The 24,804-nt window shown below is 40.2% G+C and overlaps 1 protein-coding gene across 1 annotated transcript in view; it reads right to left on the reverse strand.

Moving 5' to 3' along the window:
• Window positions 1-24,804, reverse strand: part of ABCC4 (ATP binding cassette subfamily C member 4) — a 247,566-nt gene that overhangs the window by 52,398 nt on the left and 170,364 nt on the right. Inside the window, 1 exon segment of the mRNA XM_025441091.3 lies at window positions 5,553-5,703. Within this exon segment, the coding sequence (XP_025296876.3) occupies window positions 5,553-5,703 (151 nt within the window).

Raw genomic sequence — 24,804 nt, forward strand, 5'->3', positions numbered from 1 at the left:
CTGATGTTCTATGACCAGCCATCTATTTCCCTGCCATCTCTTCTAGGAGCTGACGGACTGTAAGCACCAGGGTCTGGCTCCTGCATATCAGTAAAGAGGTGGGCTACAAGGCGCTGGGCATCACATCACGCAGGGGGCCTTGACCAGCTGCTCTTGTAAGGGGCACAGCTGTGAGCCTGGGACCTGCTCTGGAACGAGGGACTATTTGTGCTTTATCAGCAGGTAACACTGAGTGACCATGTTGTTGCCTCTACATGTGCTAGAGAAGACATGTTAGTAAAAGCGCTCAGTGTACAGGGGAGGGCAGATCACTTATCTCATGAAAGGCTGCAGGTGTTTTATAAAATGATGGGAAAAAACAATTCAGGGAAAACCTCAAAATAACTTTGGAGCCTGACTCCTCAGCCTAGCATCCGAAGGCTGTGTGAGGCTGCAGTCCGTACTTTTGTGCGTGTGGATACTGCATTTGCGGAGGGGATGCTTGGTACAAATGTAGAGACACAGAACCTCCTTTAAGAGTTCAGAGCCCAAGGCTCTTCAAGCAGGGAAGGAGAAGGCTTTCCCATGGAAGATGGGAAGCACTGGGCTGTGGGCCTCTTTCCTGACTGGCCCATCTGACCAGGGACATGCCTATAATGCTGTTTTAAGGAAAAAACCTTCTTTTAACCTAGCCATGACCTAACATTTCCCCTTGTATCTACTTTAGACAAAGAGCCTTCAGTGACTTGGTGGCAGTTAGGATGGTCTAGTTGTACATTTGTGCTCTAGCATCCGCACAATCCTCTCTGATTATACTGGGTAACCTTTAGCTTCAATGCATTCTAGCTTCCTTTAAATTTGTATTTTTAGGGAATGAGTTCGTGCTCCAAATAAGAAAGTCTAAAAGCTCTGAACAGGCCGGCCTTCTTGGCACTCCTCAGCACATGTCCAAATTGGCCCCAGATGGGATCCCTGGGTGGCGCAGCGGTTTAGCGCCTGCCTTTGGCCCAGGGCGCGATCCTAGAGACCTGGGATCGAATCCCACATCGGGCTCCTGGTGCATGGAGCCTGCTTCTCACCTCTGCCTGTGTCTCTGCCTCTCTCTCTCTGTCTCTGTGTGACTATCATAAATAAATAAAAATTAAAAAAAAAAAAAAAAAAAAAAACAAATTGGCCCCAGAAAACATAGTCAATGTGGAAAAGGGGTGCTTACTCAGGAGAGTTCCAGGCCCATGACCCAATCAAAAAAGTACCACAAAGCCAGCTCCAGAAAGCACAGAGAACTGAATAAGAACCATGTTCTCAATTCTTGAGCAAAAGAAGGGACATGAAAAGTCTAACTACAAATAGCGTTTCTGAGAAGGAAGGAATATGTGGCTATTCACTCCAGTAGAGTCCTTGAATGAAATGCTTCAGTGTGGCCATCGTAACTGGCTTCCCTCATGAGATTAAGGTTGTGGTGATCTCCTCCAGTAGGGTTTCGGGGTAGGGTTGACTTCAGAAATCAGGGATTGTCCCAGCCTTGAATACCAGGGAACTCAGAGAACGCATCACTGACTATACCTCCGACCCAAGAGTGACAGTAGGACAGCAGGAATCTGTACCTGGTAAAAACTATCTTGTTTCCTTTACACCCCACTTAGGATTGAACAGGATGCTAGGATAAGTAAACTGGAGTCTTTCAAAGAAAATTAACTGGCACAGAGGATAATGGAGTGCTAAGCCTCTGGTATATTATTCTCTTGCCCAATACAATGTCTTCTTCCTCAAAATGACAGCTGCCTATCCTGAAGTAGATGGCTACAGTACCCATGGCATTAGCCGGAAGTGACAATCAAATGCAACTGTACATTTCACAAGAATGACAGCTATGTGTCCCAAGGCCCTGAGGACTCTATGGGATTGCAAACCCTCCCCAAGAGAAAGAGGGCAGGGAACTGCCACTAGGACCTAGTCGACAGCCCCGCTATAGGTTAACATATATGTTAGGTGAGGCCTGCTGATAGTTATGTTCTTAATTCTTCAAGGGTCTAGCATCTTTCCAAGTGGCCAGAAGAACTTTAGAAATAGCAACTCAAATGATCCTCATGATGGCCTCGGAGGGCAAGGGCTATTATATATTAGAGGACAAAGTAGGCAGTGAGATGAGGATCACTGGCTAAAATGAAGTGAATTAACCCCAACTGATAGAACTGGGGGTCTGACCAAGCTCTTACTCCCAAGGCTATGCTTTTCAATCACTGCCACAGTGTTTCAGAGGAGGAATAATCAGGTTAAATCAAGATGCCAATCTGTGACTAAATGCAGTTTTCTCCAGGCTTTGCAGTTTACATTTAGGAAACCCCAAAATCATACTTACTGCATATCCAGCAGCCGTATCCATTATTGGACCGGTTATCAATGACCTTTAGTTGAACAAAGTCCCTAGAAATCTGGCATGAGAACACCAGCTGACTTGAGCTTCTATGGTCTGCAACAGTTAGCACATGGTTAGCCATCCCATGCGATGAGCATTGCAGACATTACTAGTTGATCCGTTCCTTACACACAGAATGTGGATGCCTCATAGACCAGGCAGTGCCAAATGATGACAGCTAGCCTGAAATATGCAATCAAGCAGATCTGGGATTTATGGACTGCTCTATGACTGAACTGTGCTACTATACTCACTTTTGGAAAAAAGGGAAACCACTATCATCAACTGTACATTTGTCATTAAAGTGGATTAAAGGTCGGCCTGAGGTTTCAGAAGCATCTAGGCAGTATGAACTGAAAATCATCCTCAGAACTACGACAGTCCTTTCAAAGCACAAGGAGGAAGCAGATTTATGCCTTGTAACCACAGCAATCGGGGATTCCCACTTTCATCCTCTATTTTGCTGGTGGGTCCAGTAGTGGCCTCAAGAAATACTATCACTTACTGCTTAGAGAAAACAAGAGAATTGTTATTTACAGCACAGATTGATAAGCCAAATAGAGGACAACAGTTCTACTCAACCGGCTGCGAACATTTGGTTATCTGGGTGCATGGAGGAAAGAATATCGTATTTAATGTATTGTTGTAGCTTACTGGGATGCAGGAATATTCAACAATATTTCCAAATATTCTACAGTGGCCAGGCAAATGTTCTCAAAATCTCAAGATCAAGCCCTGGGAAAATCCTATGTTGTTTCCTGGAAAAACAGTCAGGAAGTCCCCTCCTCTCCATTTCCAAATGGATGGGAAGGGGCCCTTGTCCCAGGCAAAATCTCTTACTCGCGAGAGGTCACCTTAATGAACCAGATAATGCGTTTGCAACAAGATTGATGATGACAGATTCAATTTCATGAGAGACCTCCAGTACAATAGGTATGAAACCGTGGTGTCTACATTAGAGACTGACGAGAATGGGGATTCCTCCAAGTCCTGCCATGGTAACATCACATCAGCAGGATGGTCCACACATCTGCACTACACTGTGCTGCCACGCCAAGGAAACACACCTGAACAGGAAGTGGCTTAGCTGGTTCTCTGAGGACTAAAAAATTATCCTATAGCTTTTGTGAAATTGATACCCATTGTCCTTTATGCAAATATTTATGATAAATTCCTCTTAAAAACTTATTATTCAGGATGCCCGGGTGGTTCAGGGGTTGAGCGTTTTCCCTCACCTCAGGGCGTGATCTCAGGATCCAGGATCAACTCTTATATCCGGCTTCCTGTGGGGAGCTGACTTCTCCCTCTCTCTATGCCTCTGCCTCCCTCTCTGTGTCTCTCATGAATAAATAAATAAATTTAAAATAAATTAAAATAAAATAAATTTAAAAATATTATTCATCAGAACGGGTGGTGCAGTCTGTTAAGCATCCAACTCTTGATTTCAGCACAGGTCAAGATCTCGGGGTCATTAGATCAAGCCCTGTGTTGGGTTTCAAATTCAGTGAGGAGCTCTCGCTCGCTCGCTCGCTCTCTCTCTCTCTCCTCCTCCTCCTCCCTCCCCCAAACCGCACAAGCTAAAACAAAACAAAACTTATTTAAAAAGAAACACACAGGGGATCCCTGGGTGGCGCAGCGGTTTGGTGCCTGCCTTTGGCCCAGGGCGCGATCCTGGAGACCCGGGATCGAATCCCACATCGGGCTCCCTGCATGGAGCCCGCTTCTCTCTCTGCCTGTGTCTCTGCCTCTCTCTCTCTCTCTCTCTCTCTCTCTCTCTGTGACTATCATGAATAAATAAATAAAATCTTTAAAAAAAAAAAAAAGAAACACACATGTAATAACAAAAAAAACAAAACAAAACAAAACAAAAACTCCTGTGTCCTGATGGATCTGTATTTTTCCACTTGGTAGACTGAAGAACAATGAGACACAACAGGTTTCTCTTCTAGGGTTGGTTTCCAGAAAGCTAAGATGGTATTAATTGGCAATAACGGGGCACTGGAGTGGATCAGTGGATTAAGCATCTGCACTCAGCTCAGGTCATGATCCTGGGATCTGGAATTGAGCCCCAAATCAGGAACCCTGCTTAGTGAGTGGGGAGCCTGCTACTCCCTCTGCCCCTCTCCCTACCACTCCTGCTTGCTCGCTCTCCCTCAAATAAATAAATAAAATGTTTTTTTTTTTTAATTTACACTAACTATCCATAGCTAAGATTTCTGATACAAATATCTTCTTTTTTGATGATTAGGTCTTTATAACCTTTTTCTTAAAATATAGCAATCTGAGAATAATTAGCATGTTTTATTCATAATGAAATATGATGGTGCAGCAATGAGATAAGCTCTGAATTACCTCATCCTCTATGATTAACCATGTTTTCCCATTATTCCAAAATTAAAAGTTGAATAGAAAACACAATAAATGTATACCAAACAGTACGCTCTCCAGTGTCCTCCTAAGGTAATTGTATTCAAGATCCAATTATAGGAATAGCCTAAGCAGGGGCTGGGGACACGGGGACGGGACAACACGACTTCAAACATGGTGCCATGACTGGAAATACTAGTGATAATAAAGAGGAAAACTGAAATAACAGTGCTAATCTTTTCAGAACATTAAACAACCACAACTTTTTTTTGAGTATGTGATAGTAATATAGTCTTGGAATGTATCACTTTTGACATAGGACACAGTCTTCTCCTTTCCCTAATCTTTTCCTTTCTTCGCCATTTCTAGAACCTTCCATGGAAGAAATGTTCCATATTTTCCCTCTATATTAGTTTGAAATATTGAACATGAAATATTTCTTTAGAAACATTTATTGAGTGCCTGCTCTATGTTAGGAAGTCTGTCGTGAAAAAGAAATTGGCCCCCTCTCCACAGTGCTCACATTCCACTGGAGCTTTATTGCACAGATGGACATCCTTTGTCCTTTCTTGTGCTACCCTACAAGCTGCAAGTGTCAGGCCACCAGTTCCATTTGCCCTAAGGGCCCTACTGAATCACGTTGGCCATAATATGCCACTGATTATTTAACATTAACTTGGAGAAAATACCTGGAAGAAAGAGTTTATACCGTTTCAGTGGCCTCCTTAATTACACCATAAATGGAAGTGAGCCCACAAAGCCATCCCAACCTCAGAGCCTATGTACTCACTTGTAGACTCCAAGCGTTTGACATCCCTCGACGTTGCTAAGAAATATCGCCGAAGAATGAAGAAAATGATGGCAAGGGGAAGCAGAGGTATTGCGATCCAAGGAATCACCGCCACTGCCACTCCAACAACACCAAGAACTTGCAGAAATGTCTGAAATAGCACAAACATATACAGAGGCCTTCTTATGAAGAATTCCACTCAAACATAGACTTTAATGGGTTGTCTTGTTAGGATTCAACTCCTTTGTTCCAAAAAATTATGGGAATGGCAGGGAATGCATTGCCATCAAAGAAATAATAGAATTTTATAGGTGGCTCCAATTATATTTATTACATACTTGCAATGAGTCAAACACAATAAAAACTTTCTAGGGGCAGCCTGGGTGGTTTAGTGGTTTGTGCCGCCTTCAACCCAGGACATGATCCTGGAGTCCCGGGATCGAGTCCTACCTCGGGCTCCCTGCATGGAGCCTGATTCTCCCTCTGCCTGTGTGTCTGCCTCTCTTTCTCTGTCTCTCATGAATGAATAAAATCTTTTAAAAAAAAATTCTAGATATCCCTTCTATTGAAATGCTTAGTCACCCTAGGAGAGACCAGTACAATCTTCCCTATTTAACGAATGAGGAAGTTTGAGACTCAGAACAGTAACTGATTCCCAAACTAACATGAGTCATCAGATATTATCAGAGAAATCAGCCAGTGGACATCACAGATGAGGAATCCAGAAGACTCAAGTAGATACTTAGGGTTAAAGAAGAAGTGGCTAATTACTAATTCATTAGAAAACTTTAAGGGTTTACCTTTTAAAGTGGTGATTCTTTTTTCTTGGTTTTCTATTTGCAATTAACATTTACTGAGTGCTCACAGGTGTATAAGGCTACCCATTATATATTTCACATGTATTAACTCATTTAACCCTCAAAAGTGCTATGGAATACCAGTATTATCTCATTTTACAGATGGGGAATGAAGCCTAGAGGGAGGTAAAGCAACTTGATCAAGACTGCAAGGCAGAAATCTCAGAGCCCAGGGAGCCTGTCATTAGCCATCATGATAGGTTTCAGCTTGCCCTCAATATAACGTCCACTGTATATTGCTCAGGAAAATATTGACTTATTTGAGCCCCTTAATATGTCCTTAATTTCTCCTCTAAAAACCTTACTTAAGGAATTTCAAAGTTTATCAGCATGTCTAATATAAAGAATAAAGAACAGAAATACAATGCAACAAATGTTTGATATTTCTTAAAAACCTAATGAAAAGACTAGATAAGGACATATAATGCCTAAAAAAATTTTTTTAAGTTTTATCATCTGGGCCAACACACACATGAAAAAATGCTGGACATTACTAATCATGAGGGAAATGCAAATCAAAATCCACAATGAGGCATCATCTTCTACCATTCAGAATGGCTAGTATCAAAACAGCATGAAATTACAAGTATTGGCGAGGATGTGGAGAAAAGGGAACTCCCATGTACCACTGGTGAGAATATAAACTGGTACAGCCATTGTGGAAAACAGAATGCAAGTTCTTCAAAATATTAAAAATAGAAACACCATGTAATCCAGCAACTTCACTAACTGGGTACTTACCCCCCAAAAAGGAAAACATTAACTTCAAAAAGATATATGCACCATTATTTTTACCACAGCCGTATTTCCAATAGCCAAGATACGGAAGCAGCCCAAGTGTCCATCAGTAGATGAATCAAAAAAGAGTAAGATCTCGCCATTTGTGCCAATATAGATATACCTCACGGGCATTATGCTATTTGAAGTTAAGTCAGACAAAACCAAATACCATATGACTTTGCTTATATGTGGAATCTAAAAATGAAACAAACAACAAGTAGAAACAGACTCATAAATACAGTTATCTGATGGCTGCCTGAGGGGAAGAGGTTGAGGGTTGGGCAAAATGGATGAAGGGTAGTGGCAGGTACAAGATTCCAATTAAGAATGAATAAGTCACAGGGATGAAAGTTGTAGCATAGGGAATATAGTCAATGGTACTGTAATATTGTTGTGTGGTGACAAATGGTCCCAAACATGTGAGCACATGGATTAAGTATAGAGTAGAAGAATCACTATATTATTGTACACATAAAACTAACGTAAGACTGCATGTCAAGTATATAAAATTAAAAAAAAAAAAGGCTGATCCTCGATGCCTCATTTTTGCAGGACTTCGTATTTCTAAAATAAATATTCCAAATGAAAATAAGACAATAAATGGTTTTACTTCCAAAACAACACTAAATTTTGTCATCTGTACATTAAATTTTCTATCATTAGGATAAATACTTAAAACAACTATTTAAAGGCTAATGATGACAACAATAGCAGGTGCCATGTGTCAGGTGTGGAGTTCTATGCACATGACTATTATTTATTTATTTATTTATTTATTTATTTATTTTATTTAATTTTATTTTAATTTATGATAGTCACGGGGTGGGGGGGGGGGGCAGAGACATAGGCAGAGGGAGAAGCAGGCTCCATGCACCGGGAGCCCGACGTGGGATTCGATCCCGGGTCTCCAGGATCACGCCCTGGGCCAAAGGCAGGCGCTAAATCGCTGCGCCACCCAGGGATCCCTGCACATGACTTTAATCCCATGAGGTAGTTTTATCTTGAGAAATGATATTGGTCTAATAAAAAAATCAAGCAGCATAGAAAGCTAAGTCACTGGATGATGCTGACTGAGTATCCATCATTCTCAGGAAATGTATAGTATGGTATCATGGTATGTAACTTCAAGTGATAGGAAAGCAATCAACACATTGCATATGCCTGCTAGGACAGTGGGGTCATTGAGTAGCATGACTGGGCACATTCACAGAGTACAGGGCCAAGGTCTCCCATGTTTGTGAACTCAGATGTATATAACCCCAGGACAATGTGCACAAGGCACAGAGGACTGTTGAAAGACAGGAAAGAATCCATGAATACTTTTTAGAAGGTTCTGCAACTTACAACTGAATTTCACAGGCTAGTTTAACAAACAAAGAGCGGTGAAGAATAACTTGCAGTACCAGTTACAGTACACATACACACTGCCCAAGAGGAAGCCATGCTGCAAAGCTTAACACAGGTTGGCCTGTGACCTTTCAGAAAGTGAAGGCCCAGTGCCCTCGTGACAGCATCAGTCAGGGCAGTGGGACCCAGGGAGTCCCCGAGGAAAGGGTTAACAGGCTAATGCCTGACAGAGACACAGGTTATCATCTCACAGCTATTTCAAATCAGTTTTCTCAGAGCATCCTCACAACCAGCTTATGAATGAGAAAAGTAGGAACTGTCATTTCCATTTACAGATAAGAGATATGAAAGACGGGAGGTTAAGTGGTGGTCCCAAATTCTCCTGGGATATTTGCTGTGTTATGGAGAAAGGCAGGAGCAGTGCCTGTGCAAAGAATCATGCAAGCAAAAGGAGTGGAAGAAAGAGGAAACTTCTAGAACTCTGAATCTATGGACAGAAACCCCGGTGAAACAAACTGCATAATTTTGATGTAGACTCATGTGCAATTTTACAATTTCTGCCAGTCTCTAGTATAGTATCCATACAAACCGCAAAGTAAAAATGCATGGAATTCTGAAGGAACAGAATCCAACCATGAATGGAGAAAACAGGGCTGTCAGGTCTCTCTCCCTTTATACCCACAGATGACGAATTTCTTTCAGCTACTGGATTAACCTTCCTACACCAATTAGGAAGCCAAGCTTCTTCCTTCATGCTCATGAGGAGGGGTCCTTCCATTTCTTTCAATGTCTCATATTAAATAATCACTAGGCTTGCCCCTAATAGTTGTCGAGAGAAAAAAAATCTGAAATCATGTTAATCATGAAAAATTCAAATTTACCATTTTTTCAGCCAAATAGCCTCTTTTGGTTGAACAATATTCACCAGTTTCAATTATCTGGCTCTCCCTAAGGTAAGGATCTCTTATGTCTAACCTATTACCTGGGCAGCAGAGGTAAGCTCAAAACACAGGGCTCTCTTTCCTTGGGTACCCATTAACGACCCAGTAAATGCTATTCTCAGAAACTCTCAATGTAGGTCTTTCAGATATGATGTCCCCAAATTCTGAAGCAATTCAAAGATGCTTTTTGAAAGAGTTTTCTTTCTACTTGTGGGTCATGCCTCACATGTGAATTAGTAGTTATATGATACTGGAGAAAAAAATACACTCTATACAGATTTACATTTATACACATGTATCTATAGATATATGTGAATCTTTTACCGCTAGCAAATGTTTTTAAGTAATCTCTATACCCAATTTGGGGATCGAAGTCATGACCTGGAGATCAAGAGTCACATGCTCTACTACATGAACCAGCCAGGCAACCCCTGCAGCCAAACTCTTTAGGGAAGTTGACAAAGGACAAAAACTGTATTCACGCAAGAAATCTAATATTCTGAAGGGGAAACAAAAGGTTCTGGTACAAAAGAAATACCTATGCCTTCCTTGAAGCCAATCTCATTTCTTCCTTCCATATTTTCAGAAACTCCAAGGAGTCTAATCCAAGGTACAGCACTCCCTTCCACCCATCTGATTAGATTCCAAGCCCATAGTGATGACCAACCCGCCGAGTCACTGCCTCTGCACCTCTTATCACACGAAGGCACAGAAAGACAATAATATATACACAGCAAGAAACATCTTGACTCAGAAGCACGCGACTCACGTCTTGATGCCCAAGATCTAAAGTTGATCATCATTTTGATATGCTTGCATCCCAACTGGAACGTAGCAGTTAGGAATTTGACTTGAAATCTATGAACCCACACGAACAAGTATAAACAATATTTGTATGAAATCATTCACTTGAGAAGACACACAACATTTTCTAATTCTGAGTAATTCTGAGGCTTACAGAGAATATCAACCTAGACCAGGAGAGGAACAGCATAAGCCTAGCACTGTGCTATTTGACAGGGTCTAGGACCAGCCCTCCTGAACATTAACAAGAAAGGTAACGTATTTCACCATTTCATCTTTACTGGGATACCTCACCAACATAAAAGGCTGAGGGGACGTAGTGGAAATTAAATGAGAGCAAGTCTATGAAGTGGTCAGCTGTCTGAGCTTAGAGAAAAAACATTCTAAGTACCATTATCATTACCCTTCAGCCTGCTCTGGATGCCAGGGGCAAGAAGAGAAGGGATGATACATTAACAGACCCAACGAATCTTAAAAATATCATGTAAGTTAGAACCCTGAGATATGACTCACTCTGACCACTGAACACCTTAGCAGTACCCAGGGACACAACACAGCAGATGATATTGTCCCTAGATGTCGTAATGATGTCACACGCACAGAAGTGGCTGTGGCTTTTTTTCAGCTCTCATATCTGAGGTCTACTTTGTTTTGAATATGCGTGTTTGAAATAAGATGACCAATAGAGCTCATATGTAATACATTTTCTGTCCTCTCCATCTTTGTGCCACCTGTAGGCCTCCCAAAGATTGAAACCCTCAGGATAAATGGACACAACTCAACATTTTATGAGATGTTTCTTTTCTCAATCCATATTCTTTTCTCTGCTTCTAGGTGAAGACTTCCTGCCCTGAAATTGCTCGGCATGTCTGGCAGAGTAACAAAAAAGGTGAAGAGTCCTCGAATGAACACCACCAAACCAAATGCCAGATTATTCAGTATGGTCAAGGAAGAGACCAATGTGACATTTTCTATTTCATGCATGATGAACTGGCTTCAGTATCAAGGGAAATACAAAACATAGATCTTGTGGGCTTGTAAATCCCAAGAAATTCACTCTGTACACTCCAGACTGGCCTTCCTGGTAAGCAAGCATGCTGGTCTGGATGCCAGGAAGACTTCCTCACCATCACCTGTAGAATGGATGCGCAAGGAGCCTACCCTCATCAGAAAGGAAGCTGCCCTACAAGCTGCTGCTCTTTTTGATTAATAAACCACAAGGAAAACTAAATGAACTGTTAATGCGGTTTACAAAAGAAATCAAGGAAAATAAAACAATTCTTACCAAAAAAGTTAACTACTTTATTTGAAAAACAGCCCAGTTACCAATCTTGAAAGAAAAGCCATTCCTTTATATCCAGTTGGATGGCAAATAATACTGAGGAAAACCTCCATAGCTACTTAACCAAAGAAAGGTACAATTGCCCTAATGGCCCCCATACCAACAGTAACATTTCATGAGGCTTGCCATGTGTCTATCTCTTCAGTATTTCACACACTTTATGCCACTTCATCCACACATTCAATCGGAGCAGGAGGGATTATCAACTCTACCCACAAAGAGGAAAGCTAATGCTGATGCTCAGGTTAGTTTAGGGATTTGCCCAAAGTTAGATAATGCAGAGTCATTGTGGGGCTAACTTGTTCTTGTAATTTCTGCATGATATTGCCACCCATATATTCATGCTTTTAAAACTTAATACCTAAATACCCCCTTTTTAATGTTTTCCCAGTCATTTGCATTTTCCAGTTTTCTTGTGGCTGTATCTGGTCTCTTCCATGAGATGCCCAGTCCTACATTCCTAGCTCCTAGGAAATAAGGAACCTGCTTGGCTAAGAGTAGAGCTGGTCATGAAAAAAGCCGCAAGAATGCTTGTTAATGGAACATAAACAAATGTTGATTTAGGAAATATTGTTTATATAAGAAAACAAAAGTCTGATGAGGTCTAAGCCCAGGAAGCAAATGGATTGGTGGGAAGGAGGGGAAGGAGGGAAGTTAATTAAATTTAACTTTAATAAATGCATAAAACCCCAAAACACAAAATTAAGACTATTCTACATACTTCATATTTGGATGGTGGTGAAAACAGTTTCCACGGGATGTGGTCTCCTCTAGAATTCATCTTTTAACCCGAATCTTACAGATTTTAACGTATATCTCTCCCAAGCCCAATACTAAATAAAGGACTGGTTTGTCTGTTTGGCATTTAACTACCCAACTGCTTCTAGCCCTGTAGGGATTCCTAGGTATCTACCCACAATTTACTTTAAACTTAATTCCATGGGATTCTGTTGCTGCTAGTCTTTGTGAAGCTTATGCCAAGGAACATGTTTTCTATAAACAGCAGTAGAAATGTATTTCTTATTTTATGCAAATAAATATGTCATCCATACTTCTGGCTCACCTCATTCTTATTTGAACTCTTGCTTGCTCTAAGACTTCTCTTAGGCACAAAGCTAAATATGTATTTAATCACAGGGCCACTTACTCAGTAGACAGTACTTTTATTATTTGTTTATAGTATTAAAAAAATGAAAATCAGTATCATTAAAATTGCTAACACCTCAAAGGAATTTCAAAGCTTTGAATCCTGCTGTCAGCCTCTTATAACTTCTGTTCCAAGTTCTGATAAGTACAAATCGTCCAGATTGCCTTAAACGATTACTGATTTTGCAGAAGATATGACTTAGGTGCAATAAACAAAGCAAGATTCACTTCTTGGCAAGAAAACATGGCAAGATTTTCTTCTGATTTAAAAAAAGGGGGAAAAATGATGCCTAGGTTTTAATCAGTAAGCTATTTACTGATGTGGGTGTAGGAAAGATTCTTCTACCTATTTATTCTGGAAACATAGGAGATAAAAAAATAAGGTTTCAATGAAACGACTATCACATAGATTGTGCTGCTGGCTAATATAAGATTCTTGTGGAGGCAGTTACATTTTGAACAGGCTATACAAAACTCAAAGTATTAACAACTAAAATGTAATTCCCATCACCTACTCCTTAACTCTTCAATGACTGGATATGTATAAGCAACGGGATGAATATGGAAGGTGCTTAAATATACATTCCTTACCCTTAACACCAACCTTTGGTCTGTATTACATCTGCAGGTGTCAGTGACGTGCTGATATACATGGCATCCTGCATGTCTCAGGGAGCTCAGAGATTAAATCTGGTTCCCAGATCCCTGCTTTGTCACTTGTCTCTTCAGCCTTCACTCAACTCCAGCCACCTCTGTTAAATCAGAACTTTCAGGAACACTGTTGGATCTTATTTTTGTCATGAATCTATACAAACTCTACTTAAGATGGAATGTTTCTAGGGGCGCCTGGGTGGCTCAGTCGGTAAAGTGTCTGCCTGTTCAGGTTATGATCCCAAAGACGTGGGCACTAGCATCAGGCTCTCTGCTCAGTAGGGCACCTGCTTCTCTGTCACTCTATGCCCCTCCTTTATTCTCTTCTCAACCCTCTCTTCGCTCTCAAATAAATAAATGAATTTTTTTAAAAAAAGATTAAACTTTTCTAAACTTATCCTTTCCTGGAGATATACTAATCACTCCTTAAGCCTTCCATTTGCTGTGGCCTGGGATCTTTTCACAACCACGCCAGCTCTGGGACTTGGTGTTTCTTCCTTCAGTCGGCTCTTAATCTTGGGACAGAGCTAACTTCCCAAGAAGTGCGTGGTGGTTTCAAGCTTACAATTCGTTAACTAACATAATAGAAAACATTAGAAAACATAGTGCACTTCTTCCCATTTTTTACATTAAGCGTATCTCGTTGATCAATAGCTTCCTTTCTACATTTTCTCAGTGTTAGAGCTTTGAAATTCAGGGCCAGAGTTGATATATATGCTACATATAAAAGGCACACAAAAAAATAAATGTATAAAAGATTATACATTGTACTGATAAATTATTTTTTAGTTTTCAGGTAGGCTCCCTGCCCAGTGTGATGCATAACATGGGGCCTGAATTCAGGACACCTAGATCAAAACTGAGCTGAGATCAAGAATGTGACAAAATCTACTGAACCATCCATGTACCACTATAGTAAAAAATTTTAATGGACAGATTTCTTGAAAAACAATGTACAAGAACCAACATAAGAAAAAACAGAAAATCTGATTCGTTCTGTATCAATTTAAAATTTTTAATCCATATAAAAATTCCCAGGGAAGTATTAGGCCCAGATGGCTTCACAAATAGGTTGTGCAAAAAAGTTATATTCAATTATTCCACAGAATTTGAGTCAAGCATCATCATGATATAAAAACAACATAAAGAGGGGTGCCTGGGTGGCTCAGTTGTTGAACTGTTTAACTCTTGATTTGTGCTTAGGTCATGATCTCAGGGTCACGAGACTGAGTCACACATTGAGCATGGACCCTCACTAAATTTCTTGTTCTCTCTCACTCTGCTCCTCCTTCCCCACCCTGAGCCCATCCATGCACGTGCCTAACAACAACAAAAAAAACCCAAAAACAAAAAAACCAAAACAACAAAACAAACAAAAAAGAAGATAAAAAAGAAAAAACACAAAGAAATTAAAAGAAAAATTGTGAAACAAACTGCCTTGGGAACACTAACCAATATACGAATAAATTCAATCTAACAATATGAAAACGATGCTCATGTTAAAATCAAATTGGTCTAGGCAAGCCAGAAATCCACAGGGCAGATGGTTTGAAAGACAAACTGGAACTCTTGGGTAGGAGATATTGTTATTCACAGGCAGAATTTCTTTTTCTTTAGGGAAGCATTAACTCCCAAGGCCTTTCAACTACCTGAAGCAGGCCCAAACAGATTAGCAAAGATAATATTCCTTCAAATCAACTGATTATGGACTCTAATCACAAGTATAAAATACAAACACAGCCAACAGTCAGATTACTTTAACTGAGGACCTCTGCCTAAAATGCAGACACCCAAAAATGGCCACCAAGAGGAGGAAATACTTCCCATTTTGTTTTTATAAGGCCCACATAACTCTGATGCTGAAAGTTGACAAAATATTTAAGGGAAAAGCAAATTACTGGCCACTATCCCTCATGAAGAGGAATTCTTTACAAAGTATCAACAAATAGAATGTAGCGATACATGAAAATGTCAAACCATGACCAGGTGGAATTTCTTCCAGGAATATAAGGTAAATTTAACCTGCAAACATCAATCAGTATAATGGATAATGTTAAAAAATTAAACTTGAATCATCAAATATCTGAAGAGATGCAGAAGAAATTTGTTGAAATTCAACACTTATTCTTATAAAAAATTAAAAACTCTCACCAAATGAATAAAAATATTTTTTAAATCTGGTACAGATATCTAACCCATAAATTTGCAGTAAACATCATTCTTAATGGAAAAACATTAAAAGATTTGCTTTAAGATGATGAGATGATCTTATCTCATCATTTGTATTCAACCATGTACTGGAAGGTCTAGCCCTCTAGCTACAGCAGTAGAAAAGGCAATGCAATTCATATATTATATTACACTAAAGATTTTATTTATTTGACAGAGTACAAGCAGGGAAAGCAGTAGGCAAAGGGAGAGAGAGTACAAGCAGGGGAAGGAGCAGGCAAAGGGAGAGGGAGAAGCAGGCTCCACATGAAACATGACGCAGGGCTCCATACCAGGACCCCAGAGGATAATGACCTGAGCCAAAGGCAGCCACTTAACTGCTTGAGCCACCCAGGAAACCCAAGTCACATATTTTAAATAAAGAAGTAAAACTATCATTAAGAACAAGGTACATGATTGTATCTGTAGAAAATTCTGCAGAATTAAAACAAAAGAATCACCACCTCCAAGAAATGCAAAAGTGAGCTCATAAGTTCAAAGACACAACGTCAATATACATAAATCAACTGTATTTCTTCACACTAGCAAAAAGCAATTGGAATATATTAAAAACAATCCCAAAAATAGAATTAAAAAACATCAAATCAGTAATAAATACAAACAGGGGAGTACAAAATTATAATACAAAAACTATAAAACTCTTCTAAAATTAAAAAAGGCCTGTGTAAGTGGAGAGATAAGCCATATTTATAACTGAAACATTTAATATAGTTAAGAATCACAGCCTCCTCAAATTGATCTACAGTGAAAATAAAGAATCAAAACCCCACCAGGCTTTTATTAAAAAACAAATTGAAATGTTTCTAAAATATAGTCAGGATGACTGGGTGGCTCAGCAGTTGAGCATCTACCTTTGGCTCAGGGTATGATCCTGGGGTCTGGGATCAAGCTCCACGTGGGGCTCCTGGAAGCCTGCTTCTCCCTCTGCTAATGTCTCTGTCTGCTTACCTGCCTGCCTGCCTGCCTGCCTGCCTCCCTCCCTCCCTCCCCACCTCTTATGAATAATCTTAAAAAATAAATAAAATTTAAATTGTCAAGTAAAGGTTCTAGAATGATCAAAACAATCTTGACAAACCAGTATAAACTTACTAAATTTCAAGTCTTACTAAAATGTATAATAACACAAGTGCAGTGTGGGTATATGGACAGATAAACAGATCACAGGAACAAAATAAAGAGACACAGATTTGCTCACATATAGTCAAATGATTTTTAATGAAGGTGCCAAGTGAAAAGCACAAAAGTCTTTTTTAAAAATGTGAATAAAAAAAAAAAAGAATAAAAAAAAAAAGAATAAAAAAAAATGTGAATAAAAGGGGAGAAACAAAAAATCAAACTCATTCCATACACAAAAACTTACACAATATGTCTGAATGTTTAAAATGGAAAAACAAGAAAGTTTCTTCCTACCTCTTAAAGATAGGCATACATTTCTCAGGACACAAAAAAGATGGACCACAAAAGGAGTGGAGGAGGGGAAGGGAAGTAACATCTAACTTCACCAAAATTAAAACTTGCTCTCCTTTCAAAATATAGAGGCAAGCCACAGATTTGAAAAAAATTATTTACAAAAGCCTAGATTAAACTAGTATTATTTTTTTAAACTACTAGGAAATATATTTAAGAGTGTCTGGGCATCCAACTCTTGATTTCAGCTAAGGGGCCTGAGATGGAGCACTGTGAAGGACTCCATCCTCAGCATGGACCCTACGTAAGATTCTCTTTCTCTACCTCTTCCTCTGACCTTTCCCACTGCCCCATGGGATGGTGCTTTCTCTCTCAAAAAAATGTTTTTTTTATATATATATAAAAATTCCTGTAAATCAACAATAAAAAGAACTTTTTTAAGTTTAAAAAAATCAGCAAGAGATCTGAGCCAATATTTCACAAAAAGAAGATATCTGAATGGCCAATGAGCAGGCATGAAGGGACGTCTGGATGGTTCAGCGGTTAAGCATCTGCCTTCAGCTCAAGGCGTGATCCTGGAATTCAAGGATTGGGGATCAAGTCCTACGTCGGGCTCCGTGCATGGAGCCTGCTTCTCCCTCTGCCTGTGTCTCTGCCTCTCTCTCTCATGAATAAATAAATATTTTTTTTAAAAAAAAGCATGAAAAGGAACTCAGTGTCAAATAGGGAAGTACAAATTAAAAGCCACAATGAAATCAATATCCACTAGAAAGGCGAAGATCAAAAAGACTGATAATACCAATTGTTGCAAAGATGTAGAGCAGGTGGTGCCCACATACTGCTGGAAAGTATATAAAATTCACCAACTATTTTTTTTAAAGACAGCAGTCTTTTTTTAAATATTGCTGGTAAGTATATAAAATTCACTGTTTTTTTTTTTTAAGACAGCAGTCTTTTTTTAAATTTTATTTATTTATTCATGAGAGACACAAACACAGAGAGAGAGAGAGAGAGAGAGAGAGAGAGAGAGAGAGAGGGAGGCAGAGATACAGGCAGAGGGAGAAGCCAGCTCCACGCAGGAAGCCCGACACGGGACCCGACCTGGGGTCTCCAGGATCACACCCTAGGCCGAAGGCAGCACTAAACCACTCAGCCACCCATGCTGGCCTCACCAACTATTTTTCAAAAACTTTCTGGTAGCCCTTTCAAGTTAAAATGTACCTACTTTATGACCTAGCAACTTCATTTCTAGGTATTTGACCTAAAATAAATGAAAAAACATGTGCATATCAACACTCGTGCAAGAAGGTTCATTACTAAAAACTGTCAACAATCCCAATGTTCCTCAAAGAGGGAATAAACAACTTGTGAAATCTTCATTCAGTGGAATATCACTTAAAAAAAAAAAAAAAAAGAATGTGACATACAATACAATGGATCCCAAAAAGATGCTGACAAAAGGGCAGCTGCCAGAGAAAAACAGGTATCATACTGATTCCATTTGCATGTATGTAGCCCAAAAGTAAGAATGTAGCTTCTAGGTCAGTGGAAATGCGAGAGGTGTGGGGGTCTGGAAATTAACTATAAAGGAACAAGAGAGACTTTCTGTACAAGGTGATAGAAAGGCTCTACAACTTATTTTCAGTAGTTGTCAAAGGGAGACACATGATTATCAAAATTCTTCAAATTACTAAAAAAAAGATATTCTATTCAGTACAAACAATATCTCAATAAAAGTATCAACCGGCAAAAAGAAAATTATGACGCAGAATTCCTTTCCCATTTCTTTGATCATGCTCAGACAGGTGTTGGCAACCTGTAAACATACAACCGTAATGTTGCAAGATGATTTCCTGGGGAGCACTATGGGCAGGGAAGGGGAAGGCATACGTGAGGTCTCATGGTAGCCAGACTGCGGGCCTCAGACAAAACGTGGCTCCGGAGCCACATCTGGCATATCTGCTGTAGATGTATGGCATATCTGGCCCTTGATTTCAACGCCAGAGATGTTCTAATCTGCCTCGTGACTCAATGCAAATGACGATCAGAGAACACTAAATCAATGAACCCACAGAAAGGACTCCAAGAAACAAGTGAGTCATGAACTCAAAGGCAGAAGACAATACAGAATATAATTAATCATGTTCCACATCAGATTTGAGAGAGAAATCCATACAGCAAATACCAAGTGCAAGATTTTTCTAAAACCAAATCTAAGTTCTCCAGCCCATCCCTTTCTTGTTCAGCTTATCAAGAAAACTCATAAAGTAGCTAGAATTGAAGGAATGTAATCATGAACAGCATATGGAGACTCTAAAGGTCCTCAAACTAAGTAAATATTTAGCTATTTCCTCTCCCTAGCAACAACTGCCCATTTAATCATCCCTAACGATGCAAGCGAGCAAGGCTCTCGAGAAAGCCTTGTGAGTGGCCTCTGTTTTGCAATGGACATCATCCAATAATGCCATAATGTAAAGTTCTATGCTCTGCACCATACCATCACGCTCGATAAAAATTAGATCCTTATTTTTTTTTTCTTTAGGTCTTAATTAGCTTCTTGCTAAACTACAAACATTATCATTGGAGCACACATGCTGGGACAGACAAATTGGAACACTGGTTGCCAGCCTGGGAGGGTCCCCGGTGATTAACTGTCACTATGCTGATGTTGACGGGGGTTTCTTTTCTAATTGTGCTAACCACCAAGCTGGGGGAAGAAAAACAACCATCTCATCTTTCAGGGGGGAAGAAAAAAGTAAAGGAATCATAGGAGTGGGCTTGTGTGAACCTTATCACCGCGATCTCAGGAACCTATTGGTCAAGTGTTTATAAATATTTCCAGTAACCCATATAATCAATGCTCCCTTTTATAAACAAGGAAACCCACTTTAACTTGGCACTTTGCATGAATCATTATCGCAGGGACTGGCACCTTCACGGAATATTCCATCCTTGCCGCGGCTCTGGCTAAAACACTTTTGTTGATTTTAAAAGCGTGAAAGCACAGTGTGATTCGGTTAAAATGGAGGAGTTTACTTTTAAAGAGTCGGTAAAACAGAGATCTTCCAAATGAGGGCAAGGCTGCCTAACTAACAATCTCCTTTGTCCAATGGGGATTTCAGGGCAGGAGTGGGGGAAGGGGTCAACACACCACAGAAATCTCAAAATGACAAAGTCATTGTTCAATGAAAGAGGCTGGAATGCTTTCTACACACTTTCCCTGACATCTCTACACAATGCAATGCAAGGGTCAGTGGTACTGAGACAAGTAAAGGCAGTTCCACTCTTTTGCTTCTATAAAAGCAAGTGACCCAACCTATTGTACCCAAGTCTTAGGCTGGCTTTGTTCTCAATATCCAGATGCAGCAGCTTTTTCTTTCTCGCTCCCCCTCTGGAAAGAAATGACTGTGGACACCTCCTTCACATTTTCTTTTTTCTCGGGCATTTTCACTTCATAAAGCTGCAGTCAATGTGTTTTGTGTGTGGTTGAGGAGGGAATGACACGTTCCATGGTGGTCCCCACCACTGCCTGCATTGGTGGCTCAAGTGGCCTCAAGGATTAGCCCTTTGTGTTCCATGAAAGGATATGAAAAGTCAGTTATTTAAGCTCAGTCAAGCTGTTGATTTTTTTTTTCTTTTCTTGGATGAGGGGGTGTGTGGGGAAGAAAGGTTTTTGCAATTCAGTTTTCGTCAATAAATTACAGCATTCTGCTGAGGACAGCTGTGTGCAAGTTCACATGCTCAATGAGCCCCACTTTTTTTTTTTTTAACATTAAAATGCTTAAGTCAAACTTCCCTCTCTAACCTTCGTTTTTACTTGTTTTGTGAGTTGGATGACTTCTTGGAGGTAATCGTTTCAGGACATGAATTCTAAATATAGGAGACTCCTTATTCAAATATTATGGAGGGGGAGCCTTCAGATATTGCCTTAAGTTTGTTAATATAAAATATAGAAAAAATAAAATATAGAGTGCTCAACACTCTCTATTTTAAAAGAGATTAACAGATTATGATTAAGAGATTTAACAGATTATGATTCCATGAGTCTGTGTGTAAAAATACCCATTAAAATTCTGGGGGAGGGGATGCCTTGGTGGCTCGGCGGTTTGGTGCCTGCCTTCAGCCCAGGGCGTAGTAATCCAGGAGTCCCAGGATCAAGTCCCACATCGGGATCCCTGCAGGGAGCCTGCTTCTCCCTCTGCCTGTGTCTCTGCCTCTCTCTCTGTGTCTCTCATGAACAAATAAAACAAAATCATTTTTAAAAAAATAAATAAATAAAGTAAAATTGGGGGGGGATCATACAATCATTGTGATACAAGCTCAAGTGGTGATAATTATGGGACCAACAACTCTGTGACAATTCCTTTGATGCAAAATAATGCCATTATGAAATAGGTAGCAACTTGAAAACTAACTACTGGGGACACCTGGGTGGCTCAATGATTGAGCTCAGGGCACAATCCTGGGGTCCTGGAATCAAGTTCCACATCAGGCTCTCCCACCAATCCTTCTGCCTATGTCTCTGCCTGTCTCTCTGTGTCTCCCATGACTAAATAAATAAATCTTAAAAAATAAATAAAACTAAGGAAATTACCCATTATTTAGTGCTTAACATGTACTTAGACACTGTGCTAACCATTTTATTATAATGATTTCATTTTGTCTTCACAATAACACTTGTGAAGTAACACCATTTTCTCTATTTTAGAGATAAGGAATGTGTGTGCTCTCAGAGGGCAAGGACAGGAAGAGGTAGAGATAGGAGCCAACTAAGAAAGGCAGGCTGTCGGGCGGGGCCGGGGGAAGATTCCCACTGCACCCACCCAGAGGTTCTAGAGGTATTTATGTTATAAATGATACCATTAACATCTAATCCTAATTACAGCAGCGCATTCAACCCTCACATCACTAAAACGGAAGCTTTTCCTAGAGAACCAAGAGAAATGACAAAAAAACATTCCCAGGGTGCTTAAATCCATAGGTACAATCACATTTAAGAGATAGATAGAATTTATTTTTTTATGCTGCCTTCCTTCCTCCTTTGGAATTGTGAACAGTTCCAACGTGGCCATCAACTATAATTTGGCTGGACAGGAAACATACCTGGGACCGATAAGAGCTGGCATACACAATGGCATGCAAACTTCATGACTGCCCCTCTGTTGGGATAGGGCCTTTGAATGACATCACTGGGGGAGGGGGACATAGGAGGGCTCTTCCACAGTGTGGACTTACTAATCAGAATCAAGGGTTTTCACCAGCTACACTGGGCATCACTACCTTTAGGTCCCAAAGAGAGACTTGGGCAAACAAGTGCCTCTTCTTGTCTACCCAAGTCTGGTAAAATCCACCAACATAATGGGTCTTGTCCTGCTCTGTAGCTTTCTACCAATACTCCAAATCCAAATCCCTGTGTGAGAGACGTGAGTCTCCCTTTCATCTGCCTCCTCTGTACCTACCCATCTTTAGCTCTCCTGATGCCAAATGTCAAACTAGACATTATGGTGTCCCTGCAAGTTTCCTATGCTCTCCTGGGGTTCCTGTCCTTGGTATCTGCTGCTTCTCCCCTAACATGAGACTCAGGGATCACCAGGAAGCCATGCCAATTCAGATATAAATTATACAAAACCTGAAAGTGTGGGTTTAATTTAAAAGCATGCATAGGGATGCCTGGGTGGATCAGTTAATTAAGTGTCTGTCTTTGGCTCAGGTCATGGTCCTGGGATCGAGTCCCTACATCGGGCTCCCTGCATGGAGCCTACTTCTCCCTCTGCCTGTGTCTCTGCCTCTCTGTCTCTCATTAATAAATAAGTATCTTTTTAAAATATATAGAAATAAAAAATAAAAGCAGGTACAGATCTGGTATCAGAGTGTCTCATGATCTTTCAACATCAATCACCGGTAATGCAGCTTCTAGGACTTGTGAGACACTTGTGAGGCTCTCAGCACGGAATCTTCCTGTATTTCTCCAATTGCCTACTCCCCCCTCCCTCACTTGTTGCCTTACCATACCTAATTACTAATTTTTTAAGATTATATTTATTTATTCACGAGAGATACAGAGAGAGGGGCAGAGACACAGGCAGAGGGAGAAGCAGACTCCACACAGGGAGCCTGATGTGGGACTCGATCCCAGGACTCCAGAATCATGGCCTGGACGGGCTGAAGGCAGATGTTCAACCGCTGAGCCACCCAGGGATCCCTATATATATATATATATATATATATATATATTTTTTTTTTTTTTTTTTTAATGGAGCCTTTCCTAAGTCTTTCCAAACCATTCGATTTGAGGCCTATTTTATCAGTTTACTTCATGTGTATTATAAAATAGCAACAAGGGCAAGGAGTAGGAAGCAGCCTAGGAAGAATCAGGACAGAGTGTGGGGAAAGACAGCAAGGCCAAGAAAGGAGCAGTGAGCATGCAAACATTGGAGACAGTCACTAAAAGCTCATTTTCCTGCATGTACGGAGAGGACTGCAAAATGCAGGGGTAGGAGAAAATAGAGCAATGGTGTAAACACCAAGAACAATGTCTGATTCTGCCATCTTACCTAGAGCACTTGGTAGCGAAGGAATTAAAAAGCAAAGAAAGGCTAGTATTTACCTCTGGAGGGTCAAGAGCAGGTTGAGAGTTAATGTCTTAACCTCCAGCGTCACTCAATGCAGGCTTCACTAACTTCATAATTCTCCAGAAGGAGAATCTCAGAGAAACATATCAGACCAGGAAACTCTGTCAGGTTTCCAGTAAACCTGGGGCCCTGGCATCGCTGTGTATACTGAACTGAAATGAAAGCAGCAGAGCCAGAAGGCCAGGACTACCCCACTAGAGACCAGCACGGAACAGGGTGTCCTGCTTCCCAATCCTGAGATGCTTATGCGGATGCTGACTGGGACCGGTAAGGCAAGAGGACGAGGGAGTCCTCTGCCACAAAACATCTTCAGGTGACCACAAAGAGGAGAGAGAAGTCTGAAACATTAAGATTCTGTGCAGGAAGCAGTCAAGGGCATAATACCATGCATGCACTACATAAACTATTGCACAATCAACCTTGGTGATTTCCAGGAAAATCCACCAAATGGGAATGACACTTTCAAAGAGGAAAGATACACACACATTCTTGTTTCGCTTAAAGCTACATGATATACAGCCTACTTACCCACTCACAGACCTTGGGTGAGGCCAAGAATTTATAGGTTCAAATCTCTATTCTTCAGACAAGTTGTCAAGGCATCTTAAAATGCAGACCATGATTCACATAGAGCCCTACAGAAAACCCTCCACTCCAGCCACAAACATTATTTTCTTTGCCTTACATGTTGAGATATGCATCAAGCTACTTGGCTTGAAAACGTCACATATCAACAATGTGAAAACTCATCAGGGTACATATGTACTGTCTACATGCATACACATACATATACATAAAAAAAAAACACTGACAAACTCTGTTGTCTGGAATCAAATATACCAGACTCCTATCTCCCCAGAAAAGAATGTTACTGCCTACATTATAAATTCTTAAAATTTATCTTACTGACAGTTTTTCATAGAATTCAAAATTTAAACTGCTACTTGAGCCATTCATTTGAATTAAACCTCAAGAGTTCATTTTTTCATATAAATGATAAAGCTATTATATGCAGTTTATAAGTTATTTCCAGTATGTGAATTGAACAATTTATATTTGTGCCACTTTCTATATAGAAGGAATGCATTTCTAATTACTAGTGCTAGTACAGCGTAC

This window comes from Canis lupus, chromosome 22 (genome assembly GCF_003254725.2).
Source record: "Canis lupus dingo isolate Sandy chromosome 22, ASM325472v2, whole genome shotgun sequence".
Lineage (NCBI taxonomy): Eukaryota > Metazoa > Chordata > Mammalia > Carnivora > Canidae > Canis > Canis lupus.